The 20,389-nt window shown below is 38.1% G+C and overlaps 1 protein-coding gene across 3 annotated transcripts in view; it reads left to right on the plus strand.

Moving 5' to 3' along the window:
* LOC127619081 (histone deacetylase 7-like) overlaps nt 1-20,389 on the plus strand; it is a 97,599-nt gene that overhangs the window by 15,512 nt on the left and 61,698 nt on the right. For 2 of the 3 annotated variants that reach the window (XM_052091822.1, XM_052091823.1), the window contains exon 2: nt 10,083-10,151. In XM_052091822.1, the coding sequence (XP_051947782.1) occupies nt 10,083-10,151 (69 nt within the window). Of the gene's footprint in view, nt 1-8,671; nt 8,880-10,082; nt 10,152-20,389 lie in introns of all 3 variants that reach the window. The other variant, XM_052091824.1, reaches the window with a different exon arrangement.

Consider the following 20,389-nt stretch of genomic DNA (forward strand, 5'->3'; position numbering starts at 1 on the left):
TCCTTTCTTCTTATCTTGTCTCCTCACCTCTTGTCTTATATGATCACGTCCTCTCTTCATTTGTCTCCTTTTGTCTCTCTCATGTTGTCCTGTCTCATCTCCTCTCCTCTTTAATCGTCTCCTCCGTCTTCTTTCATTTCTTCTCCTTTCATTTGTTCTCTTGTCTTCTCTCATCTCTTCTATCGTCTCCTGTCATCTCTTCTCCTCTTGTCTCCTCTCCTCTTGTCTCCTCTCATCTCCTCTCTTATATTTCTAATCTCATCTCCTCGTCTCTGCTCATCTCCACTCATCTCATCTCTTCTCCATTCATCTGCTCTCGTCTCATCTCCTCTTGTCTCTTCACATCTCCTCTCCTCCTCAATCGTTTTCTCTCCTCTTGTCTCCTTCAAATCGTCTCCTCATGTCTCCTCTTCTCTTGTCTCCTCTCATCTTCCATCATCTCTTGTCTTCTCCTCTCCTCTTGTCTCCTGTTCTCTCCTCTTGTCTCCTCTCATCTTCCATCATCTCTTGTCTTCTCCTCTTCTCTTGTCTCCTGTTCTCTCCTCTTGTCTCCTCTCATCTTCCATCATCTCTTGTCTTCTCTTCTCCTCTTGTCTCCTGTTCTCTCCTCTTGTCTCCTCTCATCTTCCATCATCTCTTGTCTTCTCTTCTCCTCTTGTCTCCTCTTCTCTCCTCTTGTCTCCTCTCATCTTCCATCATCTCTTGTCTTCTCTTCTCCTCTTGTCTCCTCTCATTTTCAATCATCTCTTGTCTTCTCTTCTCTTGTCTCATCTCCTCTCCTCTTGCCACATAGAAACAAATGTATGCATATTTTTCACATTATCAGGGTTTTGAGATGGTATATACTCAGGCAGTAAAGGGTAAAGTGTGGTTGAAAGTTGAACAGGATGCTGACATTTCCACACAACAGACCCCGTGCCTGTGCATAACTCTCATAACTTTTACTGTCTATCCAAATGCCACAAAGAATCTGATTAAAGCTTATCAATGGCTGCTATTATAACACCACCCAACCCAATCAAACCTGCCACATAACTGGAGGAACAGTGCCCTGTTCACATTTCACTGTGTGTGTATGTGTGGAGGTTATTTTAGAGGAAGATATTTAATCAAATCTGGTTGATTCATATGACCAGTTTGCTGGCATGCTCAGCCATCATCTTTCCACATTCTGTGGAGATATTCAAAGAGAGAAAGCTGTTTCAGTATGAAATAAGTGGGACAAACCTTGTTTTCTATGATCTCTTGAACAACAACAACCTATTAACTACAGATGTATATCAGTGTTTCAAAGTCAACATGGAATAGCATTTGCAACTCATTAAACATCCTCATTCTGCCGTATTTGAGTGATAGGAGGCTATTCATGAGGGACTTTATTTTTATATGGGGGGTACAGGGCTTGAAAAATAAAAGGTATACAAGCATCATATAAAATGCCGTTTCGCAGGAGGAGAAAGTTATTGCGACAAACTTTTAATAGGTTTGTTATAACATGCACTGATAAGTTATTTCCAAAAAGACCAGAAACATGTATAACAATAAGGAAGTAAATATGGTCGATTTTGATGAAATAAAACCTCCTATTTAGACACTTAAAAACTAGATTTGTATATTTTCAGAATTTTTTTTTTTAAGTGGTGCTTGTCTATGCAAAACTCATCATGATGATGTTTGGGTGTTCTGGGGCAGGCCAGAGCTTTACTGTTGTTGGTAATGTGTTCTGAGTGATTTTTAAAGTGTTGCTATGAGGTTGCTAGGGGATTCTGGGTGGTTTCTAGGTGGTTACTAGGTGGTTGTTTACTGGCCCATGTCAAAAGTACACCCCCAATTCTTAATGAAATTGCGGTCTCTAGATATGGTTTGGTCCCTCCTTTAGTGTGAATGGCCATTCATACTGTCAGCTATCTACTAAAAACAAAGCGATACGATCCAATTAATTATCAATAAGAGCGATTTCCGGTGACACAAGCAACAGCGAACATTGGCGACAGGATGTGAAAGTTGAGAAAAGTTGAACGCTTGCCTTAGTAACAATGGTTGACCATTTTATTGACTTAACAGCCACCAAACTACAAAACATCCACCATCACTCAAACAAGTTTGAATAATCTGAACTCACACATGTGGTCACGTGTGTGGTGTGTTACTGCTGTTTTCTCACCTGACCGGACAGCCTTAAAAACCTGTTAAAAAAAATACAACAGCCTCAGTCTTTCCTCTTTACTAAACTGAGTTTCATTCCCAAATGAAATCCATGAGACTGCATTCTGTGTGAATTTCCACTGACATTTGTATGGTTGGCTAATTATTTGGCTAAAAGGACTCACCATGTTTATGATTAGGAGTAACAGTGTTTGAACAAGGGGTAAAAAGAGCCTCTTATATGCTAGCTTGACTGTTAGAGAAGATCTCATTAGTTTGTAACCTAAGCTTAAGTTTGTGTTTGTTGGGAAGTAAGAGGAATAATGACTTGCAGTTTCTTTCTCTGTCTCCTGAAACACCATTAAGCTCAATTATGCCAAAATTTGACCTTAAATTGTGTTTATTGTGCTTCACACATTCACACGCTCATTTTAAAAAGCATTCACCCGTATAACTTTTCTTTAGTGGAACACAAAAGAAGTTTTAAAGAATGTTAAGGCTACTCTTTTCCATTCAACAAAAGCATACATTGACCTAATTGTCTAAAAATGGCAATACATCACTATAAATGTATTATTGAAATAGTCCATTTGCTGTATTCAGACTAAAATGACCAAAGTCGTTATTCACTGAAAATCTTACACTTTGTCGCAGCTGTCAAATCATATTTGCAGATTTCATATAAAACTTCTACACACATGCAAATGTATCATGCCCAACATAGTCATTTAAAAACTCACAATAATTTGTACGGGATGGCAAAATTGTAAGATGTCGCAAGACTTGCCTCGTATGAAAAGGTACGACTTTTATTCCTATAGAAACCAACTAATTAACAAATAAATGTTTAATCGATAATACAGGCATCAATATCTAGCTAGCATTCTATCAAACACTTTTTAAAGAAAGGAACCGTCTTTTTATTTAGCTTTCTCCCGCAGTTCACAAAAATATATATTTTAATCAAAATCATGGTTAGATTTAGGGTTTAGGTCAGAGGTTAGACTTTATTTTGAGTTTAGGTTGGGGTTAAACTTTGGAAAAATTATAATAACCTTGTTTGTTGGTTTGTTTAATTTTCTGTATGGAAGTAAAAGTTGTATTTTTTTGGATGAGCCAACTCGAAAATTTCTTGCGATTTTGCCATCTCGTACTATTATTAGGACTTGTCACGAGACTTGGTTGATCGTGCCATGTCTAATGCTAATGATGCTAAATGCATTTGCAGTGATTAGATTTTCAGTGAATAACGACTTGAAAACGAATGAAAATGAGATTGAGTAAATAATGACCAAATTAAAAATTTTGTGTGAACAACTTTTAAACCTCTAAAACTCTATATGTATATATATATATATATATATATATATATATATATATATATATATATACTGTATATTCAGCAGAAGTGAAAAATCTTGCATAAAGCAAACCTCAATTTCTGTGTTGTTCTTAAACATGGTTGAATAACTTTATACAACTCCAGACTATTGTGCAGTTGATTCAAGATACTCTTGATCTGAAAAAGTCAAATCGCAATCCTCGAATTGAAATTGTAAAAATGAGTCTCTAGTTCTTGTGTGATATCTCCTCTTTGCATTAAGTTGTCAAAGTTGTGTGAGTGAAATCATTTGTATTTACCTGAATATGGTTGTGTGTCTCTCTAGAAATGTGTGACTTGGAGGCTCACCACTTCCTGTGCATACTGAACAAAGCTTACGTTCAGCTTTTACTGGTATTTAAAGACAGAAACCCCCTGATCTTTATCATTCTTGAGCATCACAATTTGTTGAAACCATGTTCATAATGTAAACATAAAAGCTTATTTGCAGTTCAGTACAATAAGCATGTGTGTATCTTTTGTTGTCTGATATGCTGAGATGTACCGGTCCAAAAGTCAGAGGTCACTCATTAAAATTCCATTTTGCATTCTTTACTGTTTTACTTAATAAAAGCATTTCCATTACAGATTCTATTATCAGCATGACAATTGGATGAATTTCAGAATTTCTAATTATTTGGTTTGTTCTACTTGAGCATGCACTCAAGCTGAATTGGACTCCTTACGTTTGTGCAAAACCTGATGATCCATGTTATCCAGCATGATTTCAGAATGTTCCAAAGAGCATATTGAAAATGGAAATCTGACATTAAAGTAACCTAGAAATAGTGCAGAATGTTAAATATTTCGTCTTCAGGTTACATCATACAGCAACTTTCAAATAGAATAGAATAGGATAGAAAAGAATAGATTAGCCTTTGAAAGACTAAACATATTGGACCCTTTTTTAAGAGCACTAGCACAAAGCACAGTGCTATGCCTTAAGTCATATATATGCAAAGTCAGTAGGCATGGACATGAAGTTTTGATATTTCCATGCAAGCATGTGCCAAGTCTAGGCGCAAGTGGGTTTGGCGAAATTGTGCGCACAATGCGGCATTGGGCTGGGTCAAGAGCAATTTCATTCTAATGTTCTTTTCCAGCACCGTCTGCGTCCTATTATAAAGCCCGTTTCCTGTCAAGCGCCAGTGATAAAAACAAAGACAGCACATCCATAAGAAGTTGGTAGTGTAAATGTACTGTATGCAATGAATTCGAAAAATAGAAATATGGACTTACGTTCTTTTGTGCATTAATTGCGTCAACAGGTGGAAAATACCAATATAAATTATATCATAAATACAATTGTAAACAACAAAAATAATACTTAAAAAATAAACAACGACTTAAAGGTTTTATTACCACCTGCTGGTAAAATCTCCAATCTGCAAATGCAGGAACTGAGCTGAAAACAGACGTGCTTTTTAAACGTCTTAGCGCAATGACCTATTTCTCAGGAAAATAGCAAATTGTGCTTTGCTCCACTTCATTTACATACAATACACCCACAGTTTGCTCTCATACACCCACAGATAGCGCAGACACGCCCACATATGGCCACTTGCGCTTTCTGCTGGCACGAAAATTGCACTTAGAATTAGCGCTCTCATGAAAATTTTATAAGATGTTGAGCACAGTCTTAACGCATAGTGCTGCACTTTGCGCACTCCCGAAAATAGAGCCTACGGAAAGTTGAGAGTTTGTATGATTATGTTTTTCAGACAGTGTAGGAGAATTTACTTTGTCACACGTGTATGTGTATCATCTGTTCCCCTGCTGTGCTGCTTCAGTGTCAGATCATGGTCTTGTTATTTTCGGCTTCTGCCGGATATGATTCAGACTGAAGGACTGTGTAATTACAACACACATACACACACATACACACAGATGAGGGTTTCTGGTAAGACTGTTGGGATCCCCCATTTGGAGGAGCATTAGGTACAGCATAGCACTGCATTAGTTTCATTACATGTGAGTGTGTGTGTGTGTGTTTAATTGAAGTACTTAAATAGCATGGAGATTATGTATTTGCTGGAACCAGCTACTCTGTCAAACCTGTGACATTTGACGACACTTATGCGGTATGCATGAAAAAGTGCCAATATTAATAAAATGGTCAATTCAGTGCACTTTCTGTGTTTGTATCCTCTTTATAACAACTGTTGCGCAGTGACTTCATCTAAAGTTTCTTAAACATATTCAAAGCAGTGTGCTAATGATGAGAGTGACTCAGAATATAGTGAGCTGAGCTGCCAGACGACACTGTTAAAAATATCAACCTACAAAGATTGAAATCTTAAGTTTATTATCATAAGTTAAACCCAAGTAGTGCCAAAGTTACAACATGCAGTAATACGTTTATTGCATGCTTTTAATCACTTTTTATTTTAACTTCATTTATTCCCTGATGAAGGCAGTGGAGTACAAAACTCATAAAATCAAGTTGAAACTGCAGCAATTATTGTGAAAAGTTGCATGCTAAGATTTTACAGCATAGACAGCAATTTTGGGCCACATAAGAATGATATCTAGGCAGGCATCTTAAAATGATGACCAAAAATGTGGTCTAGGTGGAAGCACACTAGATTTTGTGACATAACCGATGTAAGTCAATGACGAGAACTGTGCGGGCCTCACAGAGGAAATCAGAAACACTCCGGAGAACACCACTGTCCTGGATTCTGAGAAACGGGTCAGGTTGGGGTTTCAGAGCGTGTGCGCGGCGTATGAATGCTGACCGGTTCAGTTTCAGTACAGAGAAAGACAAAACAGAAGGAAATAATATCCATTTTCTAAGATGTAGTGACGACGAGGAGGGCGTGGCCGGGCCTTGAGGGGCGTGGCCAGCACTTAGTAAACTAATCAGTGGGAGAGATAAACGGGAGCCGGAGATGCCAGTTCGGGAGTGAGAGAGACACATGCAACCACGCTGTCTGTGTGTGTTTATGTGTGTTTTATGTTGTTTAAAGTTCAGTTACGTCATTAAAGTCAGGTTGACTGTCCTGCCGGTTCCCGCCTTCTTCTTGCCCATCCAAAACCCGCTACATTGGTGCCGAAACCCGAGAAGGAACAGGGATGTGTGCGTGCGTAGAGTTCTAGCCGCTGCTGTCCACCAGTGGAGGAGCCATGGCCATCCACTGGAGGTGGTAGGAGTCGTCGCCGGGAGTCAGAGGAACCGCTGTCATCTGCCAGGAGGGAGCGGACACTTCCATCCACCAGGGGTCGGAGGACTTGCTGCCATCTGCCCAGGGAGGAGTGGCTGACGTCCGCTAGTGGGTGGAAGAGTGGCTGAGGACCAGACGACATGTGACCGGGCACCGGCGAGCAAGTTATTCTCTCTCTGCACTCTCTCTGTGTCTCTCCTGTTCGCCCTTTCCCCTCTCCCTCCCCCTGTCTCTCCCCAGGTTCCCAGGAGGAGGGGTGGACCATCTGCTGGCGGAATGGCCTGAAGGGCAGCATCTCCCCTCCAAAGATGGGGGGGAGTAGGCCAGTCTGGATGGTGCCCCAGCCTGAAATGGGTGGGGGAGGAGTGTGACGAGGAGGAGGGTGTGGCCGGGCCGTGAGGGTGCACGGCCGGTGATGAGTCAACTAATCAGCTGGAGAGACAGATAAAGGGGAGCCGGAGATGCCAGTTCGAGAGAGACAGAGACAGACACACGCGGCTGTGCTGTGTGTTTATGTTTGTTTTATGTTGTTTAAAGTTCAGTTACGTCATTAAAGTTATGTTGACTGTCCTTCCGCTTCCCGCCTCCTCCTTGCCCTTCCTGATCCCATTACAGATGTATAAACAGATATGCATGTATACTGTATGCATACGTACACTGTTTTGCATCCATGCACTAATTTCTTGTAATAAGAGAAACATTTATACTTTTCAGTTGTAGTTATATGCATTTTAAAAGATGTATAAATGTGTACGTTCATTAAACTTATAACTGTGTTATGACTGCATTGAGCCATTTAGTAAAAAACATACAGGTAAACTGTCTTTATTTTGTGGTTGGGATATTTTGCAGATCGAAATATAAAGCAGTATAAATTGCAATATACAATATATGTAAAATTGTAGGTATAAAAGCAATATCCTAATAACCCTAATGCACTATTTTAAACAATATTTAATTCTTTCAAATTGAAATACCTGATCAGCACTACAATACCATATAATAGTGGGGTCCATAAATCTGAGACCTCATTGAAAATCACGATTTTTTTTTCTTCTTAATTTAAAACTGCAAATAAGCATAAAGTTTGACCAAATACTGAATGGGTACCAAAAATGTGAAATTTCAAAAGCACAGTCCATAAGACTCCAGTGGTTAAATCTACGTATATCTTCAGGAGCTTATCATAGGTGTGGGTGAGAAACAGATACATTTTCAAGTCCTTTTTTTTTACTGTAAATCTCCACTTTCACTTTCACTTTCTTCTTCTTTTGTTTTTGGCGATTCACATTCACCACCTAATGGGCAGGGAGGAAAATGTATAGTGAAAAAGGACAAAAATATTGATCTGTTTCTCACCCACACCTATCATCTCACTTCAGAAGAAATTGATTTAACCACTGGAGTTGTATGGTTTACTTTTATGCTGTCTTTAATTGCTTTTTGGAGCTACCAAATTTTAGTACCCCTTCACTTGCACTGTGTGGATCAACAGAGCTGAAATATTCTTCTAAAAACCTTAATTTCTGATCAGCTGAAGAAAGAAAATCATACACATCTGGGATGGCATTAGGGTGAGTAAATGATGAAAGAATTACAATTTTTGGGTGAATTATCCCTTTAAAATTAGGCGGCACATAGTATTTCTCCAACAGTTATAAAGAACTCTGGTGGAAAAGTTCCTTTTGAACAACGTGGAATAAGTTCTGTGAATTTATGACCTGTTATATTGCAGTGGTCATGGTTTCAACTGTGAGTACAAAACTTTGAAGTACACTAGAGTGCAGTGTTGACGCGCGCTTTAGGATTGACTGCAGCCCCAGCCAATGAAACAACAGAAAATGAAACAATGCGAGAATGCTGCAACCGGCAAACGTCACGCGCTATTTTTGGTGAAGCCCGCCCACATTTCTATTTTCGTCCGCCTCAGGGGCGGGATTTGCAGAGATACTTGTAATAATTCACTTTCTCTCTCTTGCAGCACTGCCGAACATCGCTGCTAGCCCATTTTTAATGGATGTAAAACTACTAACAAAGGATTTAAACTAGATTTAACAAAGGAAGGGGGAAAACAACAACATCAAAAATCGATTTGGACTTGAAAACAAGGCATGAAGACTTAAAAAGACTGCAAAAGGAAGGAGTGTCAAACAAGGGAAAATCAACCTGTTGCATATCATTCTCTTAAGGTAGAGACGCGTCTTTAACAGTTCATATTATTAAACGGTTTGCTGTTTCGCTTTAGTCTTTATAAGGAAGTTTAGTTTATTTGGGTTTTGCAGTCCGAGTGTGCGGATGCTCTGCGAATGCTTTGCATATATTTAGTGTGGCTTATTTTAAGATGTGTTATTCTATTTTTGCGTGTTTTAGAAAAGTTTCCAGTCATGAATTATTTGAGTCTTATGTATCTATCACGACTTCCAATCTTGAGTCAAAGTTTTTACAGACACTAAAAAAAGTGAAATGCGCTTTTGCTACTAGAAGGAGTTATTTCTACCTCATCTAACCACTCTATTCAATAAAATGTAGAAAGGTTAATTCATCCTTATTATTATTAAAAAATAATTTTGACTGAAATAAAAAAAAATTCTTAAATTTTCTTAAAACTTACAACATTTAGGCTACCTAACAGTAAATATTACAGCGTCTGTGCACTTAAATATTACGCATAAATAATATTTATTAATCATTATGTTTGCTGGAACATATGCATATTTAAATCAAATGCATACATATAAGGACAAAGGAAACCAAACAGACAGACAAGCCAAAAATGGGTTTAAACATCCAAACTGTGGCCTCTCCAAAATAGCTCTTGAGAAACCCTCTCAGCAGTTAAAGGAACTGTCTTGACTGGGCCTGAAGCACATCCTTCAACTTTAGAAAGAGTTTCAGGTTGTATGCTATTTGCCTGTGTCTCAAAACCTAGTGAGCTGCCAACCTAGACAGCATTTTTGGGGCATTTGAATGTCTTTAACGCACTTAAATGCTGTCTAGGTAGGCAGCCCATCAGGTTTGGTGAAAGCCTTTGTATGTTACTGCATGCTTGACCCTGCAAATGAGATCAGACCATAAAGTATTTCCTTTGAACAGGTAGCCTGGTAACCACAGCCTTTGCCAAATTATCATAGTTACATATTATATGAGATGATATTTTTTTAATGTTATAGTTTTATGACATTTTGAGTTTTTAGTTCTGGCTAATACCTACTGTATTATATTATATTTAGCACTTGTTTTACTGTAGTAACATCTGAAGGTTAAATATCGGTTATATATTTAGTATGGATATTTACATGATTTAGTATGGTTATCATGGCACATTTTTTGCAATGGTGTGAAAGACATAATAGAAAAGATCACTGAAACATTTCCACTTCTTCTCATCACAGATGGAAGTTATGCGGCGGGACTAATCGTAGAGTCAGACCAAAGGGACAGTCATTGCTGGGGAGTGGCAGGTATGTTATACCTTCATTTCAGAGATGTTGACATCTTATGGGCCTTCTCGAGAAGATTGTGACAACATCTTTTATTGTACCTAGCATGTAAATATGCCAGCCTATACTAAAAATACATTTTACACAGGGTTCCCACGGCCCAGGAAAGGCTGAAAATATCAAGGAATTTTAATTTTGTGATTTCCAGCACTGGAAAAGTCATGAAAAAAAATAATATAATCCTTATCAAGCAACAATCACAAACTTGAAAAGTCATGGAAGTTCACTGGTCAAAAGGTGGGATCCCTGATTAGAAGTAATGCAATCATCTGTACTGTTAACGTTTATAATTACGTAAGTTTTCACACGTAATTACATGTTTTTTTCTTTTCATTTTTGGTATTGTTGAGATCTACGCTGTGATCAGCAGTTTGAGTATTTATAGTGTAGATTTTTGATTTGATGAAATCTGAGCAATATCACAATAGGAACATATCAGATCAACTCGTGATCATTTGGAGAGGAATGAACATAGAGATAGAGAATGAACATCAGCATTGTTCTTGCAGAGCTCACTTTTCAGGTGTGTTCGACCAAGATTGACAGTGAAGAATATGATATGGCGCTTTGGGCTGCCATACCTTTATTTGCATCTACAGTAACAGACCCTGTTTGAGACTACAGTCTACTAGATGTGTAACTGTAACCTGCACTCTCTAGTACACAGAGATTAAGTGACTTGGCACTGCTTGACTATGCATTATTTCATAAGAGGCTGACTTACTCAGAATGAGGTACCCACTTAGACTAATACAAATGTGACTTTTTCAAAGCTCCACTGTTACCAGGTAATTTAGATGTTACCACAGGAGCCATTTATTTGCAGTGTACATTAATTTAAGCATGCAAAAGACTTCTATTTAGTAATGATTCATTAATTTAGCATATGACTAACAATATATGTCCTACTAATAAACAATTAAATGTTTTGATTACATGCACACAAGCTACAGTTGACTGATTTGCACAGATTTGATATATTGAAGTATTGTCTTAATGGTTCATCATTTTCCATAGAAGAATTGGTCATTGAAAAACCGCTGTTGATGGGTTACATTTATTCATTTGGCAGACATTGGGGGGGTATTTGGTGGCTTCCTCCCTAATATTAGTTATGTGTCCAATTTAAACAATGCAAGCACTATTGTTACATCCATTAATAGACTTGACTCAGCGTATGCTAGTGTAAACAAATATAAACGCATGTTTATATACTTGAAATGCTTGGGATTAGATATTGCTTGAAGCTGTAGTCTAGAGTCATGTAGCTTGTGGACGGCTCGGGTTGCGTGCGCCACAGCGTGTCGATGTGTTCGCGGGAAAAACACTATGAGGTCATGGCAAGCGGTTAAGATTTCAGCCGTGCCCTGAAGAGGGATCCAACACCACTCCCGCTCTTTTGTTCCACTGTAACCAGGCCCCGTGGACCGCTTGTGAGGCCTGCTGATCATTCTGTTATAGAAGTGCCGAGCTTTTGTCTTTCTCACATTATGATTTATGTAGACCCTGAGACCCGATACCTTTATAAAGACCAATGGTCTCAGTTTCGTCATAGTTTATAATACAGAGGAAAATGGGCAATGCGTCTGAACTAGTAATCATTTTGTGTTGCGGACCTAAACAACAGTTTATTTAAACTAGCTCAAAGTGAATTCCTCAGTCGTGATGCCGTCAGTGTAGATATGTATTCAATCATCTAATTTAATCAAACATAATTTCTACCCCTAAAGCACTAAATCAAATGTGCTGATTTTTTAAAGGGATAGTCCACCAAAAAATGTAACCCATTTACCCATTTATAGTCTTTTAAATGGATTTCTAAATGGACTTCTGGATTTCGACACCAATAACTTGCAAACTGTAGCTATATCACTGTACTGCCTTTATATTGTATCAAATTCCATTGGGATTCTGTGCTAGTTAATTGGAATTGATTTACCTGTGGGGCAAGATAAAGGGACAGGTTTATATGTTAGCTGACAGGAATGATGGTAAGATGTTCATTGCAAGCATTTTTTAGCCTTTTCCCCTGTGAGAACGAGAGAGGCAGGAGAGTGAAGCTGACAATAGTGAGATTGTTTTTCAGGGAGCTGCTGTAAAGATCACATTTCCTGTTATGGGCTGAAAGCGGGGTCAGCTGACACCAGCCTCCTTCACCGCTGCGGCTGTCATTACCGCTCAGACTTTTAAAAAAGACACTACTGCTTCAGGGCACGAGTTAACTCTTAACTTGTACATAAATCACCAACACAACCTGTGACGGGACAAATTCTGTATAACAAAATCTGTTTATTGACATTAAGGCCGTTATATTAGGAAGTAGGGATGCACCGGAACTGATACTGGTATCGGAATCAGGTTTGCGGAATTTGTTGCTCATCTATTTGTACTCATACTCGTAAAAATGCTCCGATACCAAAAAACGATGCCTTCTGACGTATGAAGGTCATTATGTAAACATTCAGCGCACAGATTAAAATCACGTCATGTCCTTGTGAGATTATTTAACATTTAAATATAATGATATTTAAAGAGATAAAAGAGATAAATAGATAGTTTGCACATGCATTGTTTTAAATGTGAGTGCTTGTGAATATGTGCAGCCGGTGTTGTGCAGGCATAGAGACACAAACCGCTCATACCTTTAGAGATCCTTGACTCATACGTGGAAAACATTTATGAGCATTGCATACAGTGAGCAGAGCACTAATTCACTTTTTTTGCACAAGTCATATACAGAATACATATTTATTGATTTATATAGCAGCCTTTTGCATTTGAATAATTACTGTGATTCATGTACCGTCTGGCTGTTCCACATTGGGAATCTGCCAACATTTTGTCAGAGCTCCTTGGTCTAACAACACAGAAACACTTCAAAATAAAAGCTTCGCCAAAATAAAAGCTCGATTGAAATGAAAATAGTATGACAGAAATAGATCACTATTGTAAACTTATGTATTATTCACTGTTATACTACTACTACTACTAATACTACTACTACTACTACTACTACTACTACTACTACTAATAATAATAATAATAATAAAGCAATAGTAACTGTGTTATATTTAAGCAGTGTCTAACATCTGTGATGCTCTGTTATGCAGCACTTTATTTGACAAAAATAACTCCAATGTTGTATTTAGGATTGCGCTGTGAGGTTCTGTATAAAATCCACTTAATTTGATAAAAATCATATAATTTCATGTTGCAAATCAATTGTAATACTTTCACTTAATGAATCTATTTATATAAACACAATTTTGATGACAAAATTGAAATAAACTGCTGATATTGAGAAAAATAAACAGTTATCGGACTCGTAATGGTAAAAAAACGAAAGTACTCGTTCTCAAAAAAATGGTATCAGTGCATCCCTATTACGAAGCAGCTTGAAGCATTAGGAAAGAAAAAGGTAAGGAAAGTTTTTGTCTGCTTTCGTAAATCTGAGCCATTAATGATTCATGCAGGATGTGACAGAGCCTTCTGAAACAACTTTGATTTTGAGTGTGATTGTCAGTTCTTATATTTGAGGGACCTCCCACCATGGAATTTCCTCTTCTAAAGATCTACTTAACTTAAAGATGTAAAGGTCATTTTATGTTATGAACTGTGTTAATTTGTAGTCAAGTAGTCATATAGTCTGTTAGTTAGATCAACAAGTCTTATACAAGCAGTAGTAGGAGTAAAATGATGTGTCTTGGTTGGTTGGGGTTGCAGCGAGTAGTCGATTAGTTCTCATCATGGATCAGGTTATGTTAAATATATGTATCTTTGTTTTTTGTTTTTTTATTTATTTGGTCCTATTTGTTGTCTTTTCTGTGATGTTGTAAATGGAGCTGCTGTGATGCAAACTTCATCATTTATCATCTGGTGACTTCAGTTGTGCTTGTATGCCGATGGTAGTAAGAAAATGTATTTGAAAGCAGGAGTTGAGCTGACAACTTGACATCGACCAACCAGTTACTTCTACCATTACTTGGTATTTTTATACTTTGTCGATTAGGGGTTGCACTGACAAGTCAACTATTTGACTAGTCAATAAACTCTACCACTATTTGATGCTTTGAGCCAATTTCGACAAGTCGTGATTCATGAATACCAAGGACCCCGATTGCTCTATAAGGTGCCAGCAGGAGGAAAATTCTGTTTCTTGGTTGGTAGGGATTGAACCAACTAGTTAACAAGTTGACTAGTAAAGTAAGTCTACCACTATTTGATGCTTTAGGTCTATGTCTACAACTCGTGGATACTGTTGCCCAGTGTTTCCTGCACTGCTATTCAGCAGCAGTACTCCACCATTACTGAATCTCCAGCACCACTGCAAAGAGGATAACCAAGTTGTGGGCTTGCAGTTTGAAATGAATGTGATGAGATAAAATTAGCGGGTGCCTCGAAATAACGCAAAAACAACACGTCTTTCTGTTGCATTATGTATGGCTGAAATGTCCATTGAAATAAAATCGAAATCAAGATATGCTTGTGTGAATATTAAACCACTCAGGGCAGTGATGTGATTTATTCAAAGTCTGCACGGGCTGTTTGTGCACAGCTCTATTCTTCTGAGTGAGTGAGCACACGCGAGCGAGGCAGTTCTGTGCTTGCTCCACGAATTTCATCTTGTGCACTGAAAAACAGATGTGTTTGTGGACAGGAGAAGAGAAGATGTCATCTCGAGGGTTTATCCAAATCGGATCTCATAGCAATGCTGCTTACAAGTTCATTAAATTATTGGAGAAATATTACTTGGGTATAAAAATAATATCAATGCAGTAATTGAAATACAATTGTAATATATGACCATTAACATTATTATAATTATTATTATTAGTGCCTGCAATTTGTGTGGGATTACAGGTGTTGCGCACAAATAGCTAATCAATCGCACATTTTCCAGTTCATAATCTGGGGAATTTATGCATTATTGTATTCAATTTAGCATGTAGCTGAGACCTGGTTAACAAATACATACAGATGATGAAATTTTTTTATGCATTTTGTGGACAATTATTGCCATATTTATGCAACTGGTGAGTATTGACTTGTATTCTTAAAGTGGTAGTTCACTCAATATATAAAATTCTTTCATCACCTTTTTGTTGTTTCTTTCTTCCATGGAATGAGATGATGGGGAGAATGAAAAGTCTCTTTTCCACCATTGGGCCGAATGGTTCTGAGCACGGTGAGGAATGGTTACAGTAGCTTTTCCACCTGGGCACGCTGTCGGCCCGGAATTCTCAGCACGGACAACCGTGCTCAACTTTGCTGGTGGAATGCCTGTAGTGACATCGCGACTCACGATTGGTCTACTCACGATTGGATACTTTTTGTATGGCCAAGCATACTATTTGTGCAAAGTAAACACACTTCTCATGCAGTCCTTAAACTCTTGACGTATTTCTTGTGTACATTCGAAGTCTGTTTTCAGCACCACAGTGAAAAAACAATCCGTAACTGTGCTGGCTGGCCCGGATTGGCACAGAATAGGATGGTTTCGCAACAAGAACAGTTTGGCCCGATGGTTGAAAAGTCACCATTCACTTTCATTGTATGCAAAGTAAGATGCAGTGACAGTGAATGGTGACTGAGACCGTCTGCCTAACATCTCTTTTGGTGTTCTACAGATGAGGCAAATTCACACAGACCTGAGGGTAAATAATGACAGAAATCTCATTTTTGGGTGAACTGCCCTTTAAGTTCCCGTTAAAGAATTTGTCAAAGGAATCTGCCAAGAAAAAGACACATTTTCAGAAATCATAGGTTGCACCAACTAGTCAACTTGTTAACTAGTTGATTAGTTCTGGCACTATTTGATGCTTTGAGCCTATGTCAATAAATCATGTGTACCGTGGCCTCAGATTGCGGATACTCAATATGGTGAAGTAGGAACATTCTGTTTCATGGTTAGTAGGAGTTGCGCTGACTGGTTGACTAGTCGATTAATTCTACCAATTTTCAGTTCTTTGGGCCTGTGTCGACTAGTTATGTAGCATGTGTCTTCAATTCTGCTTGATCTATATGGTGGCAGCAAAAGGAAAATTCCTGTCCTCATACTGTGTCCAGGTGCATTTGAGTGTGATTATCTTTGTACGGTAACCCACGAAAACTCTGTGTTCACAATGCCTGTTATAAGCGGAGCACACAACAGACTTTTTAGATGGAGTTTGGCATGATATACAAGCCAAAATTGACGTGTTGTCCACTGTAAACACATCAACTTTTCTAGACGAATTGTCATTTAGTAAAAATTTGTAGTTACTTGTATATACTGTATAATCCAAACTGTGTTATCTCAAGCCAGCATTTTAAAGTGGCTGGGAATTAACTAATCCTGTTTTCCCAGAGCAGCCCACTCCGACCTGCTGTTTTTAGAAGCAAGTTCAACCGAGGTCTGCGAGGATCAGAATGCTGTGTTTGACCCCCTGAATGTTTGGAGACAAGGAAGTGTTCGGACACAAAGGTGCTCATTTGTTCGAGCGTACAGGACAAAAAGAGCTCAGTGAGCCAGTGTGTGTCAGTGTGTGTGTGTGTGTTTGAGGTTACCGGGAATGTTAATGTGCTCCCTCATTGTTGGAGGCTTAGGCAGGAGTTCGTGAGGCTGCATATGTATGAGATGTGTTTCTGGCGAAGACTTTCCCAGAATAGTTGTTTAAAGAAAAGAATCCATGGAAAGGGTACAGATAGTGGAGGATAGGAAAGAGGGCTGCAAGGAGAGAGGAAATCTGCTTAGAGAGGTGTCATTATGTGCATTTTTGTGCTCACTTGAGAGTTGTTGGAGTTCAAACACTGCATTACACTGTTGAGTGGCGCCATTTTAAATGTGCTGTAAATTGTGGGTAGACGTAACCTCCTTTCTCTCTCTCTCTTGCTCTCTCTCTCTCTCAAGAATGATTTACACTGTGGCCATACTGAGAGAGAAAAACTAGCTGTATCACAATGATGTATTAATGTGTTGTACCGACATTACAAGCAAAGGCCAGAAATATACTCTACGCAAGTACACAAATACAGATGCAAATGCTTGGCCAGTGAATTGCAAGCATGCAGCACCGTTGTACATTGCACATGTTCCTGTGTAACTGTGATGGTAATAACCTCCGTACTGTAAGGGGGTGATCGAGTACCCAGAAAATGTCTGTGCTTTTAAAGTCAGATTCTACTGACTGTAAAAGAAGACAGTTTAAGCTAATGGCTGCTGCTGTAGTGTCACTTGTGGCAACGCTGAGAATGCTACGCTTTCAGAGCATTATGAATTGCATTATAAGACATTTCGTGTGCAGTCAAGCTTGCGTAGCTAGGAAATATGAGTATGTCTTGAGCCGTAGTATTCCCTCCATTGTTAAGACATACAACACACACACACACACACACACACACACACACACACACACACACACACAGACGTGACCTCAACCCGAGGTAATGCTCTTTAACTCCTCACCTTTTCCTCCTCAACATCAGATGCATTCCACTCTTTGGCCTGGTAATGTGGTCACTCTTAAAATCAGTAGCAGTCACACACTAAAACACACACACACACACACACACACACACACACACACACACACACACACACACACACACACTCCTGATGATGTTGGGTAGCATCAGCTGACTGGTGTGACCCCACAATCTGCTTATAACTTCTCGTTCCTTTCTAGGATAGAGGCCACATAGTGTCAAATGAAGCAACACAGTAAGCAGTCTGCTTCTGGCTTTTGTTTTCGTAAGAGCAAAAAATAATAAATACTTTATATTACACAGACTGATCTCACTGGAAAATCTGTGACAGAGGGACAAATGTTTTGCTAAAATCAGTCTATACTTTCCGAATATCCAAACTGCCTCCTGTGGTCGAAGCTGGAACTACAGTTGAGTGCATGCGGAAAAGTACTGGGACCAAAACCGCAATCTTTCACTTACTTTTTTAAATGGATGTGACATGAAAGGTATAAACTGTCTGACTGCAGAAGTGAACATTCACTGATGAGATCTCTTTAATATCTCAATTTTTCCTCCTAGACAGCAAAAAGAGTTAAAGGGGATAAAATGGAGACTTTTGTGCAAGACTCCTGCTTTCTTTGCTCCTCAAAAACAGACCCCAGTAATCTCACAGGTGTCTCTTCTAGAGTTCCAGAAGAGATCTCAATAAGACGACAAAATCTGCAATCGAAAGTTAGAATATGAACTCAATTTGAACTCTTCATTTCTTGTCAAATTTTTCCAAGACCAAATTGTCTGAGCTATGCTATCCACATCAATATTTTTACTTTGTGTAAACAATGGTATAATTTCTTTCTATATTAATTTATCCTAAGCAATATTAGGAAATGCATCTGAGAAGTAAATTAATACTTAACTGAAACATAATAAATTATGAGATCTCCATCAAGTGTCCTGAGCTATGAAAAGGAAACTTATGAGCAGTAATTCATCTCTGGGTGGGTCAAAACCTTAAAGTTTTACCCTAACCCTGACCAGACTAAACTTTTGAACCACAAATTTTCCTTACATGTTCACTAGACTAGTAACAGACACCTTTGAATGTTAACTTTATGCAACATTGTATGGTTTCACATTTGTTTTGAGTTCGAGTTCATCTAACTTAAATTATGTGTGACTGGCCATTATGCCAGAATAACACACTGAAATCTCTCATCTCTTGTCACCATGTCTCTTCTCTTCTCTTCTCTTCTCTTCTCTTCTCTTCTCTTTTTATGTTTTGTCATTTCTTTTCTCTGCTTGTCTCTTGTTGCCTCAACAGTCTTCTTGTTGTCTCTTCTCTTCTCTTGTTATCTCAATTGTCCACTTGTTCTTTTCTCTTCTCTTTTCTGGTTTTCTCATTTGTCTACTTGTTGTCTTCTCTAGTTTTCTCAATTGTCTACTTGTTGTCTTCTCTAGTTTTCTCAATTGTCTACTTGTTGTCTTCTCTAGTTTTCTCAATTGTCTACTTGTTGTGTTCTCTAGTTTTCTCAATTGTCTACTTGTTGTCTTCTCTAGTTTTCTCAATTGTCTACTTGTTGTCTTCTCTTCTCTAGTTTTCTCAATTGTCTACTTGTTGTCTTCTCTAGTTTTATCAATTGTCTACTTGTTGTCTTCTCTAGTTTTCTCAATTGTCTACTTGTTGTCTTCTCTTCTCTAGTTTTCTCAATTGTCTACTTGTTGTCTTCTCTAGTTTTCTCAATTGTCTACTTGTTGTCTTCTCTTCTCTAGTTTTCTCAATTGTCTACTTGTTGTCTTCTCTAGTTTTATCAATTGTCTACTTGTTGTCTTCTCTTCTCTAGTTTTCTCAATTGTCTACTTGTTGTCTTTTCTTCTCTAGTTTTCTCAATTGTCTACTTGTTGTCTTCTCTTCTCTAGTTTTCTCAATTGTCTACTTGTTGTCTTCTCTAGTTTTCTCAATTGTCTACTTGTTGTCTTCTCTTCTCTAGTTTTCTCAATTGTCTACTTGTTGTCTTCTCTAGTTTTATCAATTGTCTACTTGTTGTCTTCTCTTCTCTAGTTTTCTCAATTGTCTACTTGTTGTCTTCTCTTCTCTAGTTTTCTCAATTGTCTACATGTTGTCTTCTCTAGTTTTCTCAATTGTCTACTTGTTGTCTTCTCTTCTCTAGTTTTCTCAATTGTCTACTTGTTGTCTTCTCTAGTTTTCTCAATTGTCTACTTGTTGTCTTCTCTTCTCTAGTTTTATCAATTGTCTACTTGTTGTCTTCTCTAGTTTTCTCAATTGTCTACTTGTTGTCTTCTCTAGTTTTCTCAATTGTCTACTTGTTGTCTTCTCTTCTCTAGTTTTCTCAATTGTCTACTTGTTGTCTTCTCTTCTCTAGTTTTCTCAATTGTCTACTTGTTGTCTACTTTTCTCTAGTCGCCTACAGCTTGCTCACTGGGGTTATTAATACAATTATCATTTAATTATTTTTAAACACTATTAAAAATCATATTTTATCTAAATTACACAATGATGAGTAATCGACTTTATAGACATTACAGTTTTATCGTCTGTTAATGCTGATATTCTGTAAAGCTGCTTTGAAACGATGTGTGTTGTGAAAGGCGATATATATAAATAAAATTGACTTGACTTGACTACTCTTGTTTTCTCAAATTGTCTACTTGTTTCAAGAAGCTCTCAGAGCACTTTAAAATTATTTGAGCTATGCTCTCCACATTAATTATATTGCTTTATACTCTTACTGTAT

Source organism: Xyrauchen texanus, chromosome 25 (genome assembly GCF_025860055.1).
Source record: "Xyrauchen texanus isolate HMW12.3.18 chromosome 25, RBS_HiC_50CHRs, whole genome shotgun sequence".
Taxonomy (NCBI): Eukaryota; Metazoa; Chordata; class Actinopteri; order Cypriniformes; family Catostomidae; genus Xyrauchen; species Xyrauchen texanus.